Raw genomic sequence first — 19,306 nt, forward strand, 5'->3', positions numbered from 1 at the left:
CAGCAGACCACTTGAGCACTGGCTGCTCTTCCAGAGGACCCCAGTTCAGTTCCCAGCACCCCAGGCATGTGGTTCACAACTCCTGTAACTCCAGCTCCATGAGATCTGACATCTTCTTTTGGTTTCCATGGGCAGCCACACATGTGGAGCATACACACAGATACGTACACACAAATAAAAATTAAACCAAACAATTTTAAGAGGAAAGTAGGAGACTGAAGGGGTAGCTCAATTGATAAAGGTGCTTGTTTCCAGGTCTGATGATGTATGTTGATTCCTGGAGCCCACATGGTGGAAGGAGAGGACCAACACTTGAAAGTGTATTCTGACATTCACAGGGGCACAGTAACACACACACACACACACACACACACACACACAGAGAGAGAGAGAGAGAGAGAGAGAGAGAGAGCGCGCACAAACTTTGTGGGGCAGGTTGGGCTGTGTCCAGGAGAGTGAGGAGGCTGGAAGGGTAGTCCTAAATGGATGTGAGCATGGGGTAGGTGTGGTGTTGTGATACCCATGAGGGAGAAGAATGACATACTTGAGACAGAGAAGAAACAAAGCCACACTTTTCTTTCTTTCTGTTTTGTTGTTGTTTTTGAGATGGGAGTCTTTTGTCGTCTAGGCTGGACTCAGGCTGTGTGGCTGAGTATACCCCAGGACACCTGGATCCTCCTCTCCCACTTTCCAAACGCTGAGCCACACAGGCTCAGTATCCACCACCACATCTGACAACAGCTCAATGCTTTGCGGTCCAAACGACTTTGCTTCAGACCCTCTGGCAACTGCAACCCCGGAAGCAGCACACAGCAGTGTTCTGTTACTCTAAGGGCCCAACCATTTTACACAGAGAGAAACTGGGGATCGAGTCAACTCATTTTTATTGAGCACCATCTCTAGGTACAGGCTTTGGAAGGGCCCTGGGGGAGGGGGATGAGTGTGGGTAGGGGAACGGATCCCAAGCCATCAAAGCTTTGCACCAGATCGTGAAGAGATTGTTTTTGGGTCCCAAGGCCAGAAACAGCAGGCAGTTTGAACAGGGTCAATGACAGCAGAATGCAATGACAGAAAGTGGCAGCCTGTGTGAACTTTCCATAAGAGGGGCTACAGATATAAATCACGAAGGCTAAGAGGACTTGGGAATGGGAGAAAAGAGATTGCCCTGAGGCTGGGCCTGGGAGGAGTGGAGCACAGCGTGATGACAGGCCCTGGCCTGGTTTAGATAGTGAAATACGGGGTGTCACGGGATGTCAGGCTGGACAGATGGTGCTCAGCCCCAGATGGCGGGCTAGGGCTCTAGCTCTAGCCTGAAGGCAGTCAGGAGCTTCTACAGATCTCTTGTCTTCTACAGGACTCTTGTCTTCAGATGTATGCAGGACCAGTCTTCTTGAGGTGGGATGGTAGGATAGTCCCCTCTTGCTTGGTCACTCTCAGTATGGCTGGTGTTTCTATGATCTCTGAGTCTGGTGCAGCCATCTCCAGAATGCCATCTTTTTCTCCTTGAGCTTCGCACCCACTCTCATATCGAAATCCAACTGCAGGTACTTTTCATCCTTGTCAAAGCGTGGCCAGTAGGGCAGCTTTCCGTCATTGGGGTCCCTGACCCCGCGGTGGAAAGAGATTCTGTCACTCCCTTTTATTCAGCTTGCCCCTCTTACCCTTACTTGGGGAACTGAGATCCGAGAGGGCTTTGTGGCAATGATACTTAGACAGATCTTTATGAAAGTACAGAAGAGCTAGGTGTGATGGGGACCATTCATAATCCCAGCACTCGATGAATGCAGGAGAGTCGTGAGTGTGAGGCCAGCGTAGGGTGCATAGCAAGCCCAAGAAAGGCGGTGGGAGAAGTGAGCTTCTGGGCAGTACAAGGTTAGGTAAATCTGGGTGAGTATAAATAGCTTGGGTGTGCAGAAAGAATGATAATGATACAGGAAAAAAAAATCGAAGGGCTTTTCATGCCAGGCTAAGGGGATGGAACTTTACTCTGGGGACATGAGCAAGGGTTTTAAGCAAGTGAGTTAGATGATATTTCAGAACAACTCCTCTAGTGCCACAGGACGATGGAGGAGAGAAGGCGGGGCTGGGAAAATATACACGGGGGGCCCAAAGCTCAGTTCAAGTGCCACCTTTAACTTGAAGCAACCTCTGCCACTCAAATAGAGTCAGACACCTCCTTGATGCTCTCTACGGCCCTGTGCTCCCCATGGGACATCTCCTATTGTACCTGCTTGGAATTTTGTTCTCATATGGTGGGGCGAGGAGGATGTAGCACATGCTTATGACATCCTCGAACCCCAGCTTCCAGTGCTAGGGTCAGATACAAAGGAGAACGTCAGTTGGATGGTTGAGTGAATGAAGATTGTGCATAGTGAGATGGAAGAGAAACATTCTAGGGACATTTAGAATCTCATGACTGACAATGAAAAGGAGAGGGGCCCAGGCTTGACTGTGTACTTCCCGTGGGCCTACTATTGTCTATATGTGTAAGGAGCTAGACTCACCCAGTGCGGGCAAAGTTGGCCCAGTATTTCATCATCTGGAGGCTGAATTCCTTTTCCTCACCTGTGGATGAGCCTGAGGGCAGAAGAGGATGTGGTATTTTGGAGAGAGCCAGTGGTGCCAGCCTCCCACTCTGCATTTGGGAGGACCTTCCACAGTAGGGCCTGAATAATTCCCTGTGGTCAGCCAATGGAGGTGTGGGACTTCATACATGGCGGGAAGACTAGGTGTTAGGTAGGGCACTCAGACCTTTGGAGAAAGGGCTTCCGAAGATATAGGAAATCTCATCTCCATGGTCTGCTACATTACTCCGAGTTTTGACAATTACGCCTGGTGCATGGTGCTTGAACTCATACAGATAGACAGGGAAGCCAGCATCTATGAATAAATGAAATGGGTCAGGAACGTAGGAAAATCTCTGCTCCAGCTCCCCATCTACCCTATGAATCCCACCCACCAACACCAGGCAGAGCTTCAGCTTTAGGGTCCTGGAGCAAATTAGAATTCTGCCTGCACTAGTCATCAGTATGTGACAATGGGCAAGTCACTAAAACTTTCTGAGCTGGGGTTCCTCATCTGCAGAGTTGGAGACACCAAAACCTAATTGGTAGGATTATGGCAAGGATCATGGAAGCTGTCTTCTTCCCTCTTGTGAGTTTTCTGTCTGGGACAGGGTCCTTAAGGATCTTCAATGGCTGTCCTCTCCAGTCTCACCTTTGACCTCTCATCCTCATATTCCCGAGCCCAGTCAGCCTGGCTTGTAAGATGCTCTTAATTAAGCCTATCCTTTTACCCTAGGTACTGCCTCTGCCAGCCCAGTTTTCTCCTCTAGGGTGGCTGAGGTTCAGCCCTTGTCCCTAAGGGACAGCTCTTTCTCTGGCTTGCTGCGTTTCCTGTGGCCCCTTGGAGTCCTATACTAGCTCCAAGTGTGGAGAGCTTGGGGGCAGAGCTGGTAACTCCGTTTGGAAGGAGCTCAGCTGGAGAGCGCAGGGGAGCAGTGTGGTCACTGTTAGGGATCCCCTACCCCGGTGGTAGCGTGCGGCTTCAAGAGTGGAGTACACGAAGGTGGCATCTCCAACCATGTCTATCAGGTGGTTCCGGAACATCTTCCAGTCATGTTTGTTGGCGGCGTCATTCAAGTACTCTTTTACCACCAGTGGGACCTGCTCCTTAGTGATGTTCTGGGCCAGGATGCAAGACCCACCCTGAGGCCTGCTGTACCGGCTGGGCCGGGGTGGGGACACCACTGGCTTGCACCCGCCCTCAGCTCCCCAGCACTTTGGGGAATGGGATTTCTAGGAAGGGCTCCATCTTGATTGGTTCTTATTCCCACTTTTGCCACAGGAGAACTGCTTCCCATGACTCTAAGGGTGCCTCAGAGGCCTTGCCTTTCAGTAAACATTTTGTTCCATGTCAAATTCCTTTATGATTCTCTAAGAATGATCCCATCCTGCCTCAGGTCCCCATTGCATAGAGCAGGACCTATATTTTTAAAGAAGTGTGTGTGTTGGGGGTAGGGTATGGCCCTGTTCGCAGTGAACAGCCCCACCCATGGGACACCTCACCAGAATCATGCTGACACTCCAGAGCAGTTTGGTGAGGTAGATTCTGTTCATTGCATGCCGATTTAGGGAGAACTTCATGATCTGCTCACAAGAGAAGGACCCAGGAATCCTGGATCAGGCTACAGGTCATGTAGAATTCTCAGTCAAGACATTTCCGAAGAAAGACCCCAAACCTGTCCTATTCACTGTCTGTCACTGCCACCTGGTTCTGAACTGAAGCAGAGCTGGGAAGGCCTACCTTGAGCTACAGCATTTGCCCTGATCTGGGGAATAAAGGAGGCCCCTAGGGTGTAGAGTTGTTTGCAGGCTCAGGAGTTGACCCTCCCTCTCCCAACTCCCCTCCATCATTGACGGCCAGCTCTTCCTGCACAGGGAATGCGGGAAACTTCTGCATTCTCAGTGGGGCTACTGAGGTCTGACTTGGCACCCGAGTGTTGCCCCAGGGGCATCCCCTGCAGACCCATGGCGGCGAGCACCTTTCCTATCCACTCACAAAAGGCAAGGTCCACTCAAACTCTGCGTTGTTGACACCTAGGATGTAGGGCACAGGTGTGACCTGCCCATGGGTCAGGAGCACCACGGGGTCCTCTGGGAACACCACACCATCCACCACAGGGCTCAGGAACCATACAATCTGCAAGGCCAGGAGCATTTTCCAACCAGTCACCCCACATGTCCTCTGAGGACCTTTGTGACTTGGGTGGTTGGCTCAGCAGGTCCATTCTAAGATTGCCTATAATGATGCTTGGGAAGGTGAGCATGGGGAGGGACCAGGACAAACAGGACCAGGTTACTCAGACTTCAGATGCTTGCTCCAGGTATCCACGTAGGTCATTCTTTATCTCTTGAAAACCTTTATAATACATCACTTCCCTGAGGCATGTATTATCCATTCTATTTAAAATCATACAACTCTTACCATGCCTTGTTCCTCCCCTTGTTGCTATTACCTTATAGAAAGGTGAGTAGTTTATTTACTTATAGGACTTATTTGTCTCTGTCCAGTGGGGCATCAGTTTTACTAGGGAAGGGAATTTAGTTTGAATAGTTAGTCCCTCAAGAATCCCGAGGACCTGGCACACAGTAGGTATTTAATAAACACTCAAATTACAGGCCACTGCTTACTCACATCTTTTGGTTCTTTCTGGGTGTTGACACGAAAGAATGTCTGTAAAGGAAAGGAAAAGATAGGAATCAAAAGAAACTTCTCCAATTTGCTCCGTGGACAGGTTCCCTGGGGAAGTATCAATGGGTGGCTATAGTACGCAGGCTGACAGGGAAGGCAAAAGTTCAACCTACCATCTTCTTGGACACATGCATCACCTGGTCCCCTGATAGAGCCCTCATGCATTCTACCATGATTTTTGTGCTGTTGTGGTTGCAGCCAGCCAGGTGAGCAACCTTCTGTAGAAGAGAAGGGGTGTACAGGGATGCTTCCATCCTTCTGCCCTCTTGCTGAGCTCTGGGAGAGGAGGGATGCCCACCTTGGCTGTCTTCAATGGATCATGAGTGATGAAGACTTTCAGTATGGCAGTCCCACTCTGGGAAATGGCCCGATGGAACAGACCCTGGGCTAGGGGTGACATCAGCTGTAGGGATTGGAAACAGAGCACCCATGAGATCCAATAAATAGGGCCACTTGAGTTGTTGTGGGTGCCTGCCTGACCATTTCTGAGTAGCCTGAGAGAGGAGCGTCTTGGAGGGAGCCATGGGTCCTAGGCTAGAGCCCTAGACTTCAAGCCAGCACCATTCAGTCCTGGCTTATGCAGTGGGCTCAGAGTTGACCTGAGGACATGGTAAGTGGTCTTCTGGTATGAGTAAGGGGGGCTTTCTCTGCTACAGGTTACAGATGAGGGTAGGTGGGGCCCCATAGTCACAGCTCTAGTTACCTGTGCTAACAGCTCTTTCAGAGAAGTTATATCTTTGGATGCCTCAGAACTTATGTGTCTCACACAACAAAAAATATCCAAGCCAAGCCAAACCACACAGAAAAACCTATCCTGGCTCTCTAGGGCACTTAAAGTAGAGGTACTTCATTTTTCTCAGCATCAGTGGCTTCATCTGTGAGATGAAGATAATAATGCATTTCTACTTGGACTTAATTTTTTTTGGCCAATTACTTGGTTAGTTTTGGACAGGGAGAGCCTTGCTGTGTAGCTCAGGTTGGCCAGGTAGTTCCAGTCTGCCTCTGGAATGTTGGGATTACAGACTGGCCCCTTTCTCTCTCTCTCTCTCTCTCTCTCTCTCTCTCTCTCTCTCTCTCTCTTTTGAGACAGGGTCTCTCTCTCACATAGTCCATACGGTTTCAAATTTACTATGCAGTTGAGGCTAGCCTTGAACCTTCCATCCCCCTCAGGCTTTAAGACTACCACACCCAAGTCTTTTTTTTTTTTTTTTTTTTTTTTGGACTGAGGGAATTATAAAGTAATACATATAAGGTATATAGAAGAATACCTGTCACATAGAAATCACTTAGGTATTTTGAGCCTAATTTCAACTGTGGCCCTCAAGATGAAACCTGATGTGATCCCTGCTCATACCCATCCCTGCGAAGTTTCCAACACAGGTCCCTGACTTCTAGGCACAGGCTGGCCCCAGCCCTGCCCAGACGGTAGATGCTGGCCTCTATTTAAGGAGAAAAGGCTCTGAGGGAAGCAAGAGGCGGTAGGTACCCACAATGCCTCACCCTGTCCTCTCTGGGGCTTGGGTTTGTCATTAATGCTATTCTTTTTTTCTTTTTCAGAAAATCACTTATTTAGTACATATGGCTGAAGCCGTGTCAGAGGACAAGTTGCAGGAGTCAGTGCCACCTTGTGAGCTCTGGGAACTGAACTCAGATCGTCACCCTGTTGGCAAGCACTTTTACTCACTGAGCCATCTCAACGGCCTTTATGGGTGCTGTTCTTGAAGAGAAAGCATCTTTGGCTCTAAGCAGCTGTTCTCTTGGCAGAAATGCTGCCTTTGGTGTGTGTGTGTGTGTGTGTGTGTGTGGACCCTCATGTCTGTGGACACAGTGTGGGAACATGCTGGCCTATTTTTCCGCAGGTCCAATGGAAATCTCACTCACCAGTCCTGAGATGCTCATTGCTCCCGCCGACTGGCCAAACAGTGTTACACTGTCTGGGTCTCCACCAAAGGCCGCGATGTTCTCCTGCACCCAGTGTAGAGCGGCTATCTGGTCCAGCAGCCCCCAGTTCCCGCGGGCCTGGCTGTCGCCGGTGCTAGGAACACGAGATTCATGGTCACAGCTCCAAACTTCAATGGTCAGGATTCAGAGAGCTGCCAACCCGCTCTACCTAAGCCTTCCGCTGACTCAGTCGGTGAGACTGTATCCAGCGCTCGCTGTTCCTTCCACGTAGTCAAGCCCGGCTCCTGCTACCCTCTCTCCTCGGTCCCGCCCACGGGCCACGCCCTCTCGCCAGTCCCCGCCTTCTGCGCCTCAGACAGGTAGGTGAAGGCCCCGCCCCTGGTCCAAGGCCCACCTGAAGAAGCCCATGATGCCCAGCCTGTACTGCAGCAACACCAGCACCACTTTCTCCCGGGCGGCCAATTCTGAGCCTTCATAGGTGGAAGCCGAGCCGACGAGGAAGGCACCTCCGGGGAACCAAATCATTACCTGGGCAAGAAAGGTCGCCAAAGCCTGAGCTGGGCTGTGGGGTGGTAGAGGGGAACGGCAGGCGATGGAGCACACTCACCGGCAGCAGAGGGTCCCCAGGTGCAAGCACTGGAGCGTACACGTTCAAGTAGAGACAGTCCTCACTGAAATGCAGCCACTCGTACTGTTTCCGCGTGCTAAAGTACAGGGACGTTATCTGCCCCCAAGTTTCCTGAAGGCACCTGTGGGCATGCAATGAGTTCGGATTGGCAGTGAAGAGAGTGGTTTCAACCCAGGGTCAGCAGCGATGAGGGAGAACCTAAGACAAAAGCCTGTACGTGTGTGCATGCCTTCTGGAGGGTTTCACCAGTGCTCGGGTCCAGAACCGAGAGGCAAGCAGGGCTCTCTGGGATCCATCCTTCCATTCTACCGTGGGTCTTGCCTTTCACCCCTTAACCTGGGTAGTCTTTGCTTTTATTAGAGACTGCCGACGAAATCGAAGCCAAAGAGTGCAGGGAACCATATGAAAGAAGGGGGAGTTTGTATGACGTGGAAAGGATAGGAGCTCCACAAGGACCAAATATATCTGGGCACAGGGGTCTTTTCTGAGACTGACACTCCACCAAGGACCATGTATGGATATAACTTAGAACCTCTGCTCGGATGTAGCCCGTGGTAGCTCAGTAACCAATTGGTTTCCCATAGTAAGGGGAACAGGGACTATTTCTGGCAGGAACTCAATGGCAGGCTCTTTGACCTCCCCACTCCCCAAGGGAGGAGCAGTCCTGCTAGGCCACAGAGGAGGACTTTGCAGCCAGGCCTGAAGATACCTGATAAAACAGGGTCAGATGAAAGGGGAGGAGGTCCTCCCCAATCAGTGGACTTGGAAAGGGGCAGGGAGAAGCTGAGGGAGGGAGGGAGGGCTTGGAAGGGAATGAGGGAGGGGGATACAGCTGGGATACAGAGTTAACAAAATGTAACTAATAATAAATAAATACATAAATACCAATATTATTGATAGTATGAAAAAAAATCGAGGCCAAAATTTGGGTGCCCTGTGTACCTCTCTGCCTTCATGTCCAATCCTCCAAGACTCTTATCTCCCAAGCAAGCCAAGTAGCTCTATAACATGTTTCCCCACTCCAAACACAGAGCCACTGTCCTGTCAAGACTATCAAATGTATGGTCTGGACACACAAAGCCCCAACCTCTTCACAGTCCTCCAACTTGTCCTCATTACTCTGGAAGACTTTGATAAAAGTGATTAAAAAAAAAAAAAAAAGCAAAACACAATGCAGATAAGATCATGGTACTGCTTTTTTGTTTTGTTTTTGTTTTTTGTTTTTTGAGACAGGATTTCTCTGTGAAGCCTTGGCATTCCTGAACCACGCTGGCCTCGAACTCACAGGGATCTGCTTACCTCTGCCTTTCTGAGTGCTGGAATTATAGGTGTGTGTGGCACTGCCCTTCTTAAAACCTTCCCTGTAAGCAAAGCAGCCAACATCTATAGTCAAAGCGATTCTGGGCTGTGTAGTAGATTCCAGGTGCAAATCTGTCTCTCCAAAACCTGCATCCTGGCTCCCTAGTGCCTTCAGAAAAAAAGTCCAGACACCCTCACTCTGACTTAGGTCCTCCTTTCCATCCAGTTAGCTCACCAGCCACCTTTGTTCTCGACAGACATGGCAGCTTTCTTGCGACATCCAAACCCTTGTGCCTCTGTGTCCTCTGCCAAGTGCTTTCTTCCTTGCCCAGTAAACTCTTACTTCTGCTTATGGCAGGCTCAGATGGTGCCCGGTCTTACGCACGCTCCACCTGTGTCCTACAAACCTTTCTCCACTCTTGACTGCAATGCTGGCTGGAATGACTTCAGTTAATTGTTTTTCTCCTGGGTGGCCCCATCACTCCTTGAAAGCGGGATGACAGCGTGTCCTGGTACTCAGCAAGGGTGCTATGTGGACTTGTAGAGTATTTGAAGACCATGAGCTATAAGGCCGACCCCCCCACCCTCCTGTTGCTGGCTTAGCCCCTGGAATGGCTGTTTTTACAAATCTGGGGCTGTCTCTACTTGATTGGCTGCACTGCAGGAGTACCTGTCTGCCTGTTAGGCTTTTCACTTCTCTTTTCCCAGCCTACCTTCCCTTTTTCATATGTCCTTCCCACAACACTTCAGCCTCTTCATCCCAGCCTCTTGTCTCCCATCCGCCTTTGCCAGCAGCACGCCTAGCTTGCTTCCTACAAGGACAAACTTCTTTTGTGTTTGTGTGTGCAGGTGCATGTGTGTAGGCCAATGCATGCATGTGGAGGCCAGAGAAAAAGCTGTGGTGTCATTCCTCATGGAAGGCATCTATCTGTCTATCTATCTATCTATCTATCTATCTATCTATCTATCTATCTATCATCTATCTATTTTGAGACAGGGTCTCTCAGTACTTAGATATTGCTAAGTAGGTGAAGCTGGCTGTCTGGTGAGCCTGAGGGACCCTCTTATCTCTGTGTCCCCAAGACTGGTATTACAAATTCTTGCCACGACTCTTATCTTTTTATGTGTGTTCTGGGGATTGAACTCAGGACCTCATACTTGTAAGGCAGCACTTTACTTACTGAGCCCATCTCCCCAGCCCCCCCAGGATAAACTTCAATCACCTGTCCTCCTTCTACCTCACCTAGTCTCTTCAAAGGTCACCAGCAAGCAGCTTAGCTTCCTTCCTTCCTTCCTTCTTTCCTTCCTTCCTTCCTTCCTTCCTTCCTTCCTTCCTTCGTCTCTTCCTCCTTCCCTTCTTCTTCTCTTCTTCCTCTCTTTCTTTCTCTCTCTTTTTCTTTCTTTCTTTTGAGACAGGTTCTCATGTAACCCAGAATGGCCTTGAACTTAACCATGTAACCGAGGTTGACCTTGAACTCTTCAGCCTCTGGTCTCACCTCCCAAGTGCTGCTATAACAGGCCTGTACAACTATGCCTGGCTCCAAAGCCCTGTCTTTAATCTTTGCTTGACTTCCTCCTCCTTTGAAAATTTGTAGTGCCAGGATAAAATCTGGCACTCGGGCATGCTAGGCAGGGGCTCTACTCTCTACTTCCAGGCAACACTTCTCTTCCCTTGTTTGACTTCCTTTTCTCTTTTTTTCTAAACTTAAAATGACATTTATTTATTTGGTTGTGTACCTGCACATGCCACGGTGCACGTATGGAGGTCAGAAGACACTTTTGGGAATCAGTTCCTTCCTTCTACCCTGTAGGTTCTAGGAATGGAACTCAGGTCATCAAGCTTGGTGGCAAGAATCTTCATCTGCTGAGCCATCTTGTCAGTTGCCTTCTTTTTTTGGGGAAAAAAAAAGTGAGTGTGTGTATGCATGTCTGTATGTATATTGGTGTGTATTTACAAGTGTGTGTGCATATGTGTGAATATCCATGAGGATGCCAGAGGTCAGCTTTTGATCATACTCAGAAGTACCATCTACCTCCTTTCAAACAGGGTCTCTTGTTGCCTGGACTTCATCAGTGAGGCAGAGGGATCCTACTGTGTCCATCTCCCTAGTGCTCGGATTACGAGTGTACAGAATCATGCACTTTCACAGTTGCTAGGGATCAACTCACTGTGTAGTTTAAGATTGGCTGGAAGTCAGTATGTAGACCAGGCTGGCCTCAAACTCATAGAGATCTGCCTGCCTCTGCCTCCAAAGTCCTGGGATTAAGCGAACCATCCTAGCTGGCGCTCCTTCTCTTTTGAGATTCCATCTTAAATAGCCCAGGGTGTCCTCAGACTTGCTGTGTAGACAAGACTGGCCTTGACCTCCTGATCTTCCTGCTTCAGCCTCTCAATCACTGAGATCATCAATGTGTGCCATCATGCTTGGTAGCCAAATGAATTTTTTCTTATTTTGCCCCAAACTGCTCTTGCCTTAGTGCTCACCATTTTGGGAAATGACACTCTTATTCTCTTGACCAAAATATAGTCATTATATTAATTTTTTTTCAAAACGTGGCTCATATCCAATTCTTCAAAATATACTATCAACTTTTCATTTGAAATAAGTTAGAATCCGATCACTTCCTTCTAGCTTCCCTGCAGAAGCCACCATTTCTGCATAGCTTCTCCCCCTTAATTGTTGCCCTTTAGAATGGTCTAAGTAATCCACAGGTTTACACTTGAGTCTCGAAGTTTCAAACACCCCTTGCTTGGACAGCTTATAGCGAGTTCCAATGATTGACACCCAAATGGTGTATAAAAGGGACACCTTCACTTCCAAACCCTGACCAACAAATAATAGTCATCCCATGTTCTGGTAACTCAGAGAGTGATCAGAATTCCTGGGGCTTGAAAAAAAAAATACATGCATATAGGTTGCTTGAGGTTAAACCTGTAGCTCACCTGTGATTGGCATGGAGTAAAAACACCCTTGGTATCTGGTTGATTATGTCCTAACAGTGGAACTCTTACTAACAGATAGACATTCAAGTGGGAGTTATAGGGCTTTTCTTGTTTTTTAAATCTGGGTTGACACCCAGATTCTAAACCTTGTGCTTTAACCAGCTGATGCTGAACGTTGTTAATGATTGCCAAACAGCACTCTGGACAGTTGATTGAACAAACAGTAAATACACTTATTTTGGCTAAACTCAGGGCCAAGTCAGGGCTCCAAAGGGCAAGTCCTTCCTTGTTCAAGTAAAGGCTCTAGGTGGCAGCAAGGCACAGGCCTTCTAAGTCTCATCTTGGAGCGCCCTCTGCAGGGAGAGGCTGGTAGTACCGCGTGGGTTTGTGAGAAAGCTGGAGCCCATCGTCATCTATGCACCGGCCTGGAGTGTGGATGAGAACTGGGAAATTCAGCTTCCCGGCAGGTCCTGTGGCACAACCAGTGGCCTCATCCCCCTGGTCTAGATTTCTCTCATGAGAACACGAACAGTGCCATCAGTGTTTTAAGTGCCATTTGGTTTAATTTCCTCATTACACAGGTGTGGAAACTGAGGCCAAGAATGGGCCCCAGGTTTGCCGTGGTCACACAGGGTGTTTGTAGTGCGTTAATCTAGTCCCCGAGAGACCCTGGAATGCCCTATTCCTCGGGTCTGCCCATCCACCAGCCCGCGATCCTCGGGCACTTACGAAGGTGGGTAGGTGGTGGCCTCTCTGATACCGCTCCAGGGTTGTGGGGGCTCTGGAGGAGCAAACCTGCGCGCGCCCACAGGAGGTTTGGAGAAGGGGACTCCCAGGAAGACTCGGATGGGTACGTTTCCCACATGCGTTTCCTTTCCTCGTAGGATCCCCTGTTTGGTGACCACGAGAGGTTCCTTGGCGTACAAAGCACCTGGGAAGAGAAGAGGGACTGTCACCCAGTCTCATCATTTTCAGCCACAGATGGGATTCTGGTGCTTCTGCCATGGGATCCGGTCTCCCCTCTATTCTCCTTTCTTCCTTCTCTTTCCCACCTCTCTCCAGAGTCTCACTATGTAACTCAGGCTGGCTTTGAACCCATCATCCTCCTTCCCCAGCCTCCCAAATAATGGAATTACAGAAGTGTACCACCAGCTCTGGGTAGCTGCTGATATATGTATTTGTTGATATATATCAACAAATATATACATTTATATATATCAATATTAATATATTGATATAAATATCTATCTAGCTAGCTATTGGTTGATATGTATCAACCAATCCATTATTATAATTTAAATATTTTAATATGTCATGTTTATGAGTGTTTTGTATGCACGTACATCTGTACCACATGCAGAAGAGGGCATTGGGTTCTTTAGAATTGTAGTTACAGACAGTTGTGAGCTGCCATATTGGTGCTGGGGACTGAATCTGGCTCTTTTGGAAGAGCAGCCAGTCCTCTTAACTGCTGAGCCATCTCTCCAGCCCTCAATCAACTACTTCTTAATACGTGTGTGTTCATGTGTGTAAGTGTGTGTGTGTGTGTGTGTGTGTAGGTGCACATGTGTCCCTCAGGATATGGAGACTTGAGGTTGACATCAGGTGTCTTAGTGGATTGTTTTCTACCTTAAGTACTGAGGCAGGTTCTGTCATGGAGCCCAGAGCTTGCCATTTGGGTTAGTCTGGCTAGACAGCTTGCTGCAGCTTGCTTCCTGTCTGCCTCCCATGGGTTGGGATCACAGGCAGGCTGGCAAAACCCACCCAGCTTGTACATGGTTTCTGGGGATCTGAATTCTGGCCCTTATGCTGCGAGTGTTTTACCCACTAAGCCATCTCCTCAGCCTAGCTGCTGCTTCTTAAAACAATCATCAAAGAAGAAAAAACCTGGAAGTTTAAAAATAACAGTTGTGTATATGTCTTATTTTCTCTTGTGCTTCTATCAAGATTTTCTCCATTACTTAAGATTTCAAAGCCATGTTGGCAGGTAAATGAAAGTTCATGCCTGTTATATGACCTATTACTCTTTGTGCCATTTAATACCAACGAAAGGACCATTTATTTATTTATTGAGACAAGCTCTCTCAGTTTTGTAACCCTGGCTATGCTGGAACTCTCTATGTAGACTAAGCTGGCCTCAAATTCGCAGAGATCCACCTGCTTCCGCCTCCTGAATCTGGGGATTAAAGGTATGTACCACAATGCCGGGCTGAAAAGGACTTTTATTTTGACTTCTGTTTGATATGAACATGGCTACACCGTTTTTGTTTTTGTTTTTTCTTCCTGGTCATCAATTAGCTTAACTAGTTTTCTGATTGCCTTCTTTTCCATCTGCTTCTCCCCTCTGTAGTGTGTATGTGTGTCTGTATGTCCGTGTAAACCTGCCTGCAGTGTTTGTACATACACATATGGAGGACAGTGGTTGATTTCTGGTGTCTTCCTCAATTGTTCTTCACCTTATTTTTTGAAGCAACACCACAGACAGCTTTTGGAATAGGTGTGAAATAGACTAAGCTGAATCCAGCCCTTGCTGACGAGTACTGCTCCTCTTCCAGTCTCTTACACTGCCCTACTCCTACTGCCAAGTGTTGGTGAGGGCTCACATTCAGTGTCCATTTCTAAGTGCTCTTGTCTGTCTCTCCTTCTCTTCCCCATCAAAACAGAACTGCTCTTTGTTCCTGCTCCCTGGAGTTCCTTCAGTAAAGTGACAGAAAACAAATTCGATCCAAGCTATTACTTATCCTAGTCATGGATCAGAATAATTCAGGAATTGATTAAAAAAAAAAAAAAAAGATTCCCAAGCTAGGCAAGGTAGCACACACCTGAAATCCTAGCAGTTGGGAGATTGAGGCAGGAAGACCATGAGTTCAAGATCATCTTTGGCTACATGGGTTCAAGGCCAGTTTGGGTTACATGAGATTATGTCTTAAAAACATCCAATCTAAGCCAGACATGGTGGCACACACCTTTGATCCCAGCACTCAGGGAGGCAGAGGCAGGCGGATCATTGTGAATTCAAAGCCAACCTGGTCTACAAAGTGAGTTCAGGACAGCCAAGACTACACAGAGAAACCCTGTCTCGAGAAACCAACCAACCAACCAACCAACCAACCAACCAACCAACCAACCAAAGTGTCTGATCTAAACCAAATTACTAGGCCCTCTGCCCCACAAATGCTGGGATTAAAGCTATATACCACCGTGCTTTTAATTTTGTTTCTGAGACAAAGTCTTGCTGGAGAGATGGTTCAGTGGATGAAAATGTTTTCTCTTCAAGAGTGACGACCTGAGTTTTTTTTTTTTAATTTTATTTTTGTTATTAGTTACATTTTGTTAATTCTGTATCCCAGCTGTATCCCGCTCCCTCATTTCCTCCCCAAGCCCACCCTCCCTCCCTCATCTCCTCCCTGCCCCTTTCCAAGTCCATTGATAGGGGAGGACCTCCTCCCCTTTCATATGACTCCATTTTGTCAGGTATTTTCAGGACTGGCTGCAAAGTCCTCCTCTGTGGCCTAACAGTACTGCTCCTCCCTTGTGGGGTGGGGAGGCCAAAGAGCCAGTCATTGAGTTCCTGTTAGAAATAGTCCTTGTTCCCCTTACTATGGGAAACCAATTGATTACTGAGCTATCACGGGTCACATCTGAGCAGAGGTTCTAGGTTTTATCCACTCATGGTCTTTGGTTGAGTGTCCATCCCGGAAAAGACCCTGTGCCCAGATATGTTTGGTCCTTGTGGAGCTCCTATCCTTTCCACATCAAACTCCCCTTCTTTCATATGATTCCCTGCACTCTGCCGAAGGTTTGGTTATGAGTCTTAGTATCTACTTTGGAACACTGCTAGGTAGAGTCTTTCAGATGCCTTCTGCGGTAGACTCCTGTCATACGTTCAATGCACATCCCATTTGTCTTTCTAAATGAGGATTGATCATCTTACCCCGTGTCCGCTTTCTTGACAACCTGAGTTTTATTGTTCAAAACCTACATAAAAGCTGAGTGCATGGTGTAAGTGCCTAATCGCTCTGCTCTTGCAGGGACATGGGTAGTGGAGACAGGACGGTCATTGCAATCTCTTGAGCCAGTTAGACTGGCATACCCAGCTGGGGACTGGAAACAACAAAGAGACCCTGTGTGGGAGGCAAGAACCTCTTCTGAGCCTGTGTTTACATACACAAATGCACACTCTGTCTCTCTCCCTCCTCTTCTCCCTGTTCCTCCCCCCCTGCCCCACAAGTTCAGGACCCAGGCTATATAGTGAGACCTTGTCTGGGTAAAAAACAAAAATAAAAGTCTGACAGCCAAGTATACAAAACAAAAATCAGTATTCTTGGAGCTGGAAAGATGGCTCAGTGATTAAGAGCACTCACTGTTCTTGCTGAGGGACCTGAGTTCTGAAAGGCAGCATCTATCCCAGGTGGCTCACAATCACCTTTAAGAGCAACTCCAGGAGATGAGGTACCTCTGGGCTCTGTGGGAACATGTGTGCATACCAACACCCATATCCTTGGGCACACACACACACACACACACACACACTCACTCACACACACAATTAAATTTTTTTGTAAATTAAAAATGGTTTTAAATCACCAATATTCCACCTTAGTGCTGGTATTGATAAAGTACCATTAAGGCCTAGAATAACAAATGACACCTGAAAAATTAATGAATGATGTCAGCCAATTCTGGAGATGATACAAGGATGTCCACCACACATATTGTTGGTGGAGGACAAATTGATATAATACCTTGTCAAAAGAACTTGTCAAGCTATGTAAGGAGCCATAAAATATCCACATGCTTTGATTCAGTGACTTCACTTTAAAACAAAGTGTATTTCTTTTGAAAAGTCAGTATTCTTTGAACTGTGAAAACGTAGCCCATTAACAATAGTTTATTAAGGCATAAGGTATGCCATACAGCAACAATTCTATATGATGCTAGTTACACACATCTCGTTCTGATCAGGCTCCAGGATATCCCCAGCCTCGGATGTGCTACTTCATTGAAGTAAAGACTGGTCTCAACTCCAGTGGAGGCTGAAGCCGCACTCCTATCTATGAGCTAAGGGAAGTGAAAATAAACTTAAGCTATAAACTACCTTCCATAAAAATTTAAGTGGAAAAGATAAGCAGAGTATAGAACGGTAGGGCCAGGGGCTGGAGAGATGGCTCAGTGGTTAAGAGCACTGGGTGTGCTTCCGGAGGACTCGTTTTCAATTCCCAGCGCCCACATGGTAGTTCACAACTGTCTGTAGCTTTAGTTCCAGGGGATCCGACACCCCACACAGACACATGTGCAGACAAAATGCCAACGCACATAAAAATAATAAAAACAAAATAAAAAACAAACAACAAACTGAAGGGTCAGCAAGATGGTTCAGTGATAAGGGTACTTGGTGCTAAGCCTAATCATTTGAGTTTGATCTTTGGGATCCACTTGGTAGAAGACAAAAATGGATTCTTGCAATTTGTCCTCAAATGTGCTATGGCATTGGCGTGTGTGCGCGCGCGCATACACACACACACACACACACACACACACACACACACACACACACACACGAAGCATAATTAAAAAAAAAAAACTTGCCAGCCTGGTCTACAAAGCGAGTTCCTGGATAGCCTGGACTGTTGTTACTCAGAGAAACCCTGTCTTGAAAAAATAAAATCTTAAAAATAAAATTTTGTACATGCTAATAGGACAGCTATGTGTAAATATACAAGAAGGTCATACCACAAAATGCTAAAAGCACTTTTATCAAAGCTTCTCTAAAAAAAAAAAAACCTCATGTAATTTTATTTTAGGCAAAATCAATTTACAGTAGAGGTCAGAGTAGTGGTCACTTGGGAGGTGTTGGCTAGGGAATGACACATAGGAATTGGTAATACTCTAGATTTTGATCAGAATGGTGGTTACAGCATCTATACTTACATGACTATATGACTATTGTAAATATATGTACATATATACTTGTACAATTATATACATATATTTATATGATATTATGTACACATATACATATCTATGGTATATGCACACCCAATAGTCATATGGTTTAGACATGTGTTTCATGCTGTATGTATATCTAATGCCTCAATAAATGGTTGTTAATGTGTGATGTTGTTGTCACAGTTCAGAGGATAGCTGTCACGTTAGAAGGCCACCGAGGAGAAAGGCACAGAGAGGCAGAAGTGGCACTCCTGCTTAGGAGAGAGGAGAAAGGAGTCGGGAAAGGCCGGAAGGAAGATATGGACATGCCTTGTTCTCACTGATCCCGGGAGACACAGCCCCCGCTTTGCAGAGCAGTCCTGCGGTTCAGAGAGGACAAATGACTTGCTCAGAAGTCTAGCTAGCAGCACACGAGCTCTCTGAAACAGTGCCCTCCGCCTGCCCAGACCTTACCTAAGTCGCACCTTCCAGAAGAGGCTGAGCTGGGACTGGCACCCCCAGGAGGGTGAAGATCTTACCTAAAGCTGCCTGGACTGTGAGGCACAGGGTGAGGCTCAAGGCCAGAATCCACTTCATTCTCCAGCTGGGTTCTGCCATGGGCTGCAGCGATGCCACACTTTTGGGGTCAGAAGGGATCTGTGAGCACAGTGCTCAAGCACCAGAAAGTTCTGCCTTTATCTTTGGCATTCCCATCCTCAGGGGCTGGGGCTGGAGGAGTTATGACCAAGCTTCTCACCAGCTGTGGAGCCTTGATCCTACCCCTTGGGGGTAACAGGTCACACTACATGGTTTTGGCTCTTTACCAAACTGGCTTGCCTGCAATCCCTGCCCAGTTTGCTCGTTTGGTAATGGCTTAAAGTTTGGTTAGCGTGAGTCAAGCTTCATGCATTGACTATGTGCCAAGACTGGAGCAGAGCACTGGGGTTAATGGCTCCCTCAGCCTTCAGACACGCTCCCCGTGGGTTTAAGAGTCCTGGGCCTTCCTGATTGCCTATGGTTTGTGCAGACTCTTGTATTTGCTCCAGGTTTCTCAGATAGGATCATCATGGAGTGTCAGATTGGTCAGGGACAGGAAGTGAGCGTGTTGAGCCCTCTCAGCCTCACATTCCAGCTGGAGTCTAGACCTAAAGGCAACCATGAGAAGGGTCACTCAGTGAGACCAGGATAGTGAGTGAGTGAGGGAGAGTTCCCTGGAGAAGACCCAATCTTCAACATTAAGGTCAACCTTTGTGGAATCAGCCAAGAAAGGGAACTCTGGCCTGAAGTTTGTAGGAGCAAGTCTGGGGCTAGATGGGAAGAGATGGTTCCATTTATATTGACAGGTCAGGTGG

General features: G+C 47.5%; 1 protein-coding gene across 3 annotated transcripts; it reads right to left on the reverse strand.

Moving 5' to 3' along the window:
- Positions 1 to 897: 897 nt before the first annotated feature.
- On the reverse strand, positions 898 to 18,711 carry Ces4a (carboxylesterase 4A). 3 transcript variants are annotated; one of them, XM_021633083.2, is made up of 14 exons: positions 18,494 to 18,711; positions 12,756 to 12,957; positions 7,763 to 7,904; positions 7,550 to 7,683; positions 7,135 to 7,288; positions 5,552 to 5,656; positions 5,367 to 5,468; positions 5,197 to 5,235; positions 4,561 to 4,701; positions 4,068 to 4,148; positions 3,527 to 3,683; positions 2,752 to 2,880; positions 2,505 to 2,577; positions 898 to 1,602 (listed from the first exon to the last, which is right to left on the reverse strand). In XM_021633083.2, the coding sequence occupies exons 1-14, from the start codon at positions 18,570 to 18,572 to the stop codon at positions 1,452 to 1,454; spliced, it is 1,689 nt and encodes a 562-aa protein (XP_021488758.1). In that variant the 5' UTR covers positions 18,573 to 18,711; the 3' UTR covers positions 898 to 1,451. The 3 variants fall into 3 exon arrangements, with proteins under 3 accessions (XP_021488758.1, XP_021488749.1, XP_021488766.1); XM_021633074.2 differs by having other exon boundaries at positions 5,367 to 5,471; positions 18,494 to 18,710; XM_021633091.2 differs by lacking the exon at positions 4,561 to 4,701 and having other exon boundaries at positions 5,367 to 5,471; positions 18,494 to 18,710.
- Positions 18,712 to 19,306: the final 595 nt, after the last annotated feature.

This window comes from Meriones unguiculatus, chromosome 10 (genome assembly GCF_030254825.1).
Source record: "Meriones unguiculatus strain TT.TT164.6M chromosome 10, Bangor_MerUng_6.1, whole genome shotgun sequence".
Taxonomy (NCBI): Eukaryota; Metazoa; Chordata; class Mammalia; order Rodentia; family Muridae; genus Meriones; species Meriones unguiculatus.

Bases quoted from the DNA above. Each gene is read 5' to 3' on its own strand.
- Ces4a (XM_021633074.2), bottom strand. From the start codon at position 18,572: ATGGCAGAACCCAGCTGGAGAATGAAGTGGATTCTGGCCTTGAGCCTC. The intron at 7,905-12,755 runs GTAAGTGCCCGA...GCATGCCCACAG, and splicing joins GCCACCACCTACCCACCTTC to GTGCCTTCAGGAAACTTGGG. The intron at 5,236-5,366 runs GTAGGTTGAACT...TTTCCTTTACAG, and splicing joins TGCATGTGTCCAAGAAGATG to ACATTCTTTCGTGTCAACAC.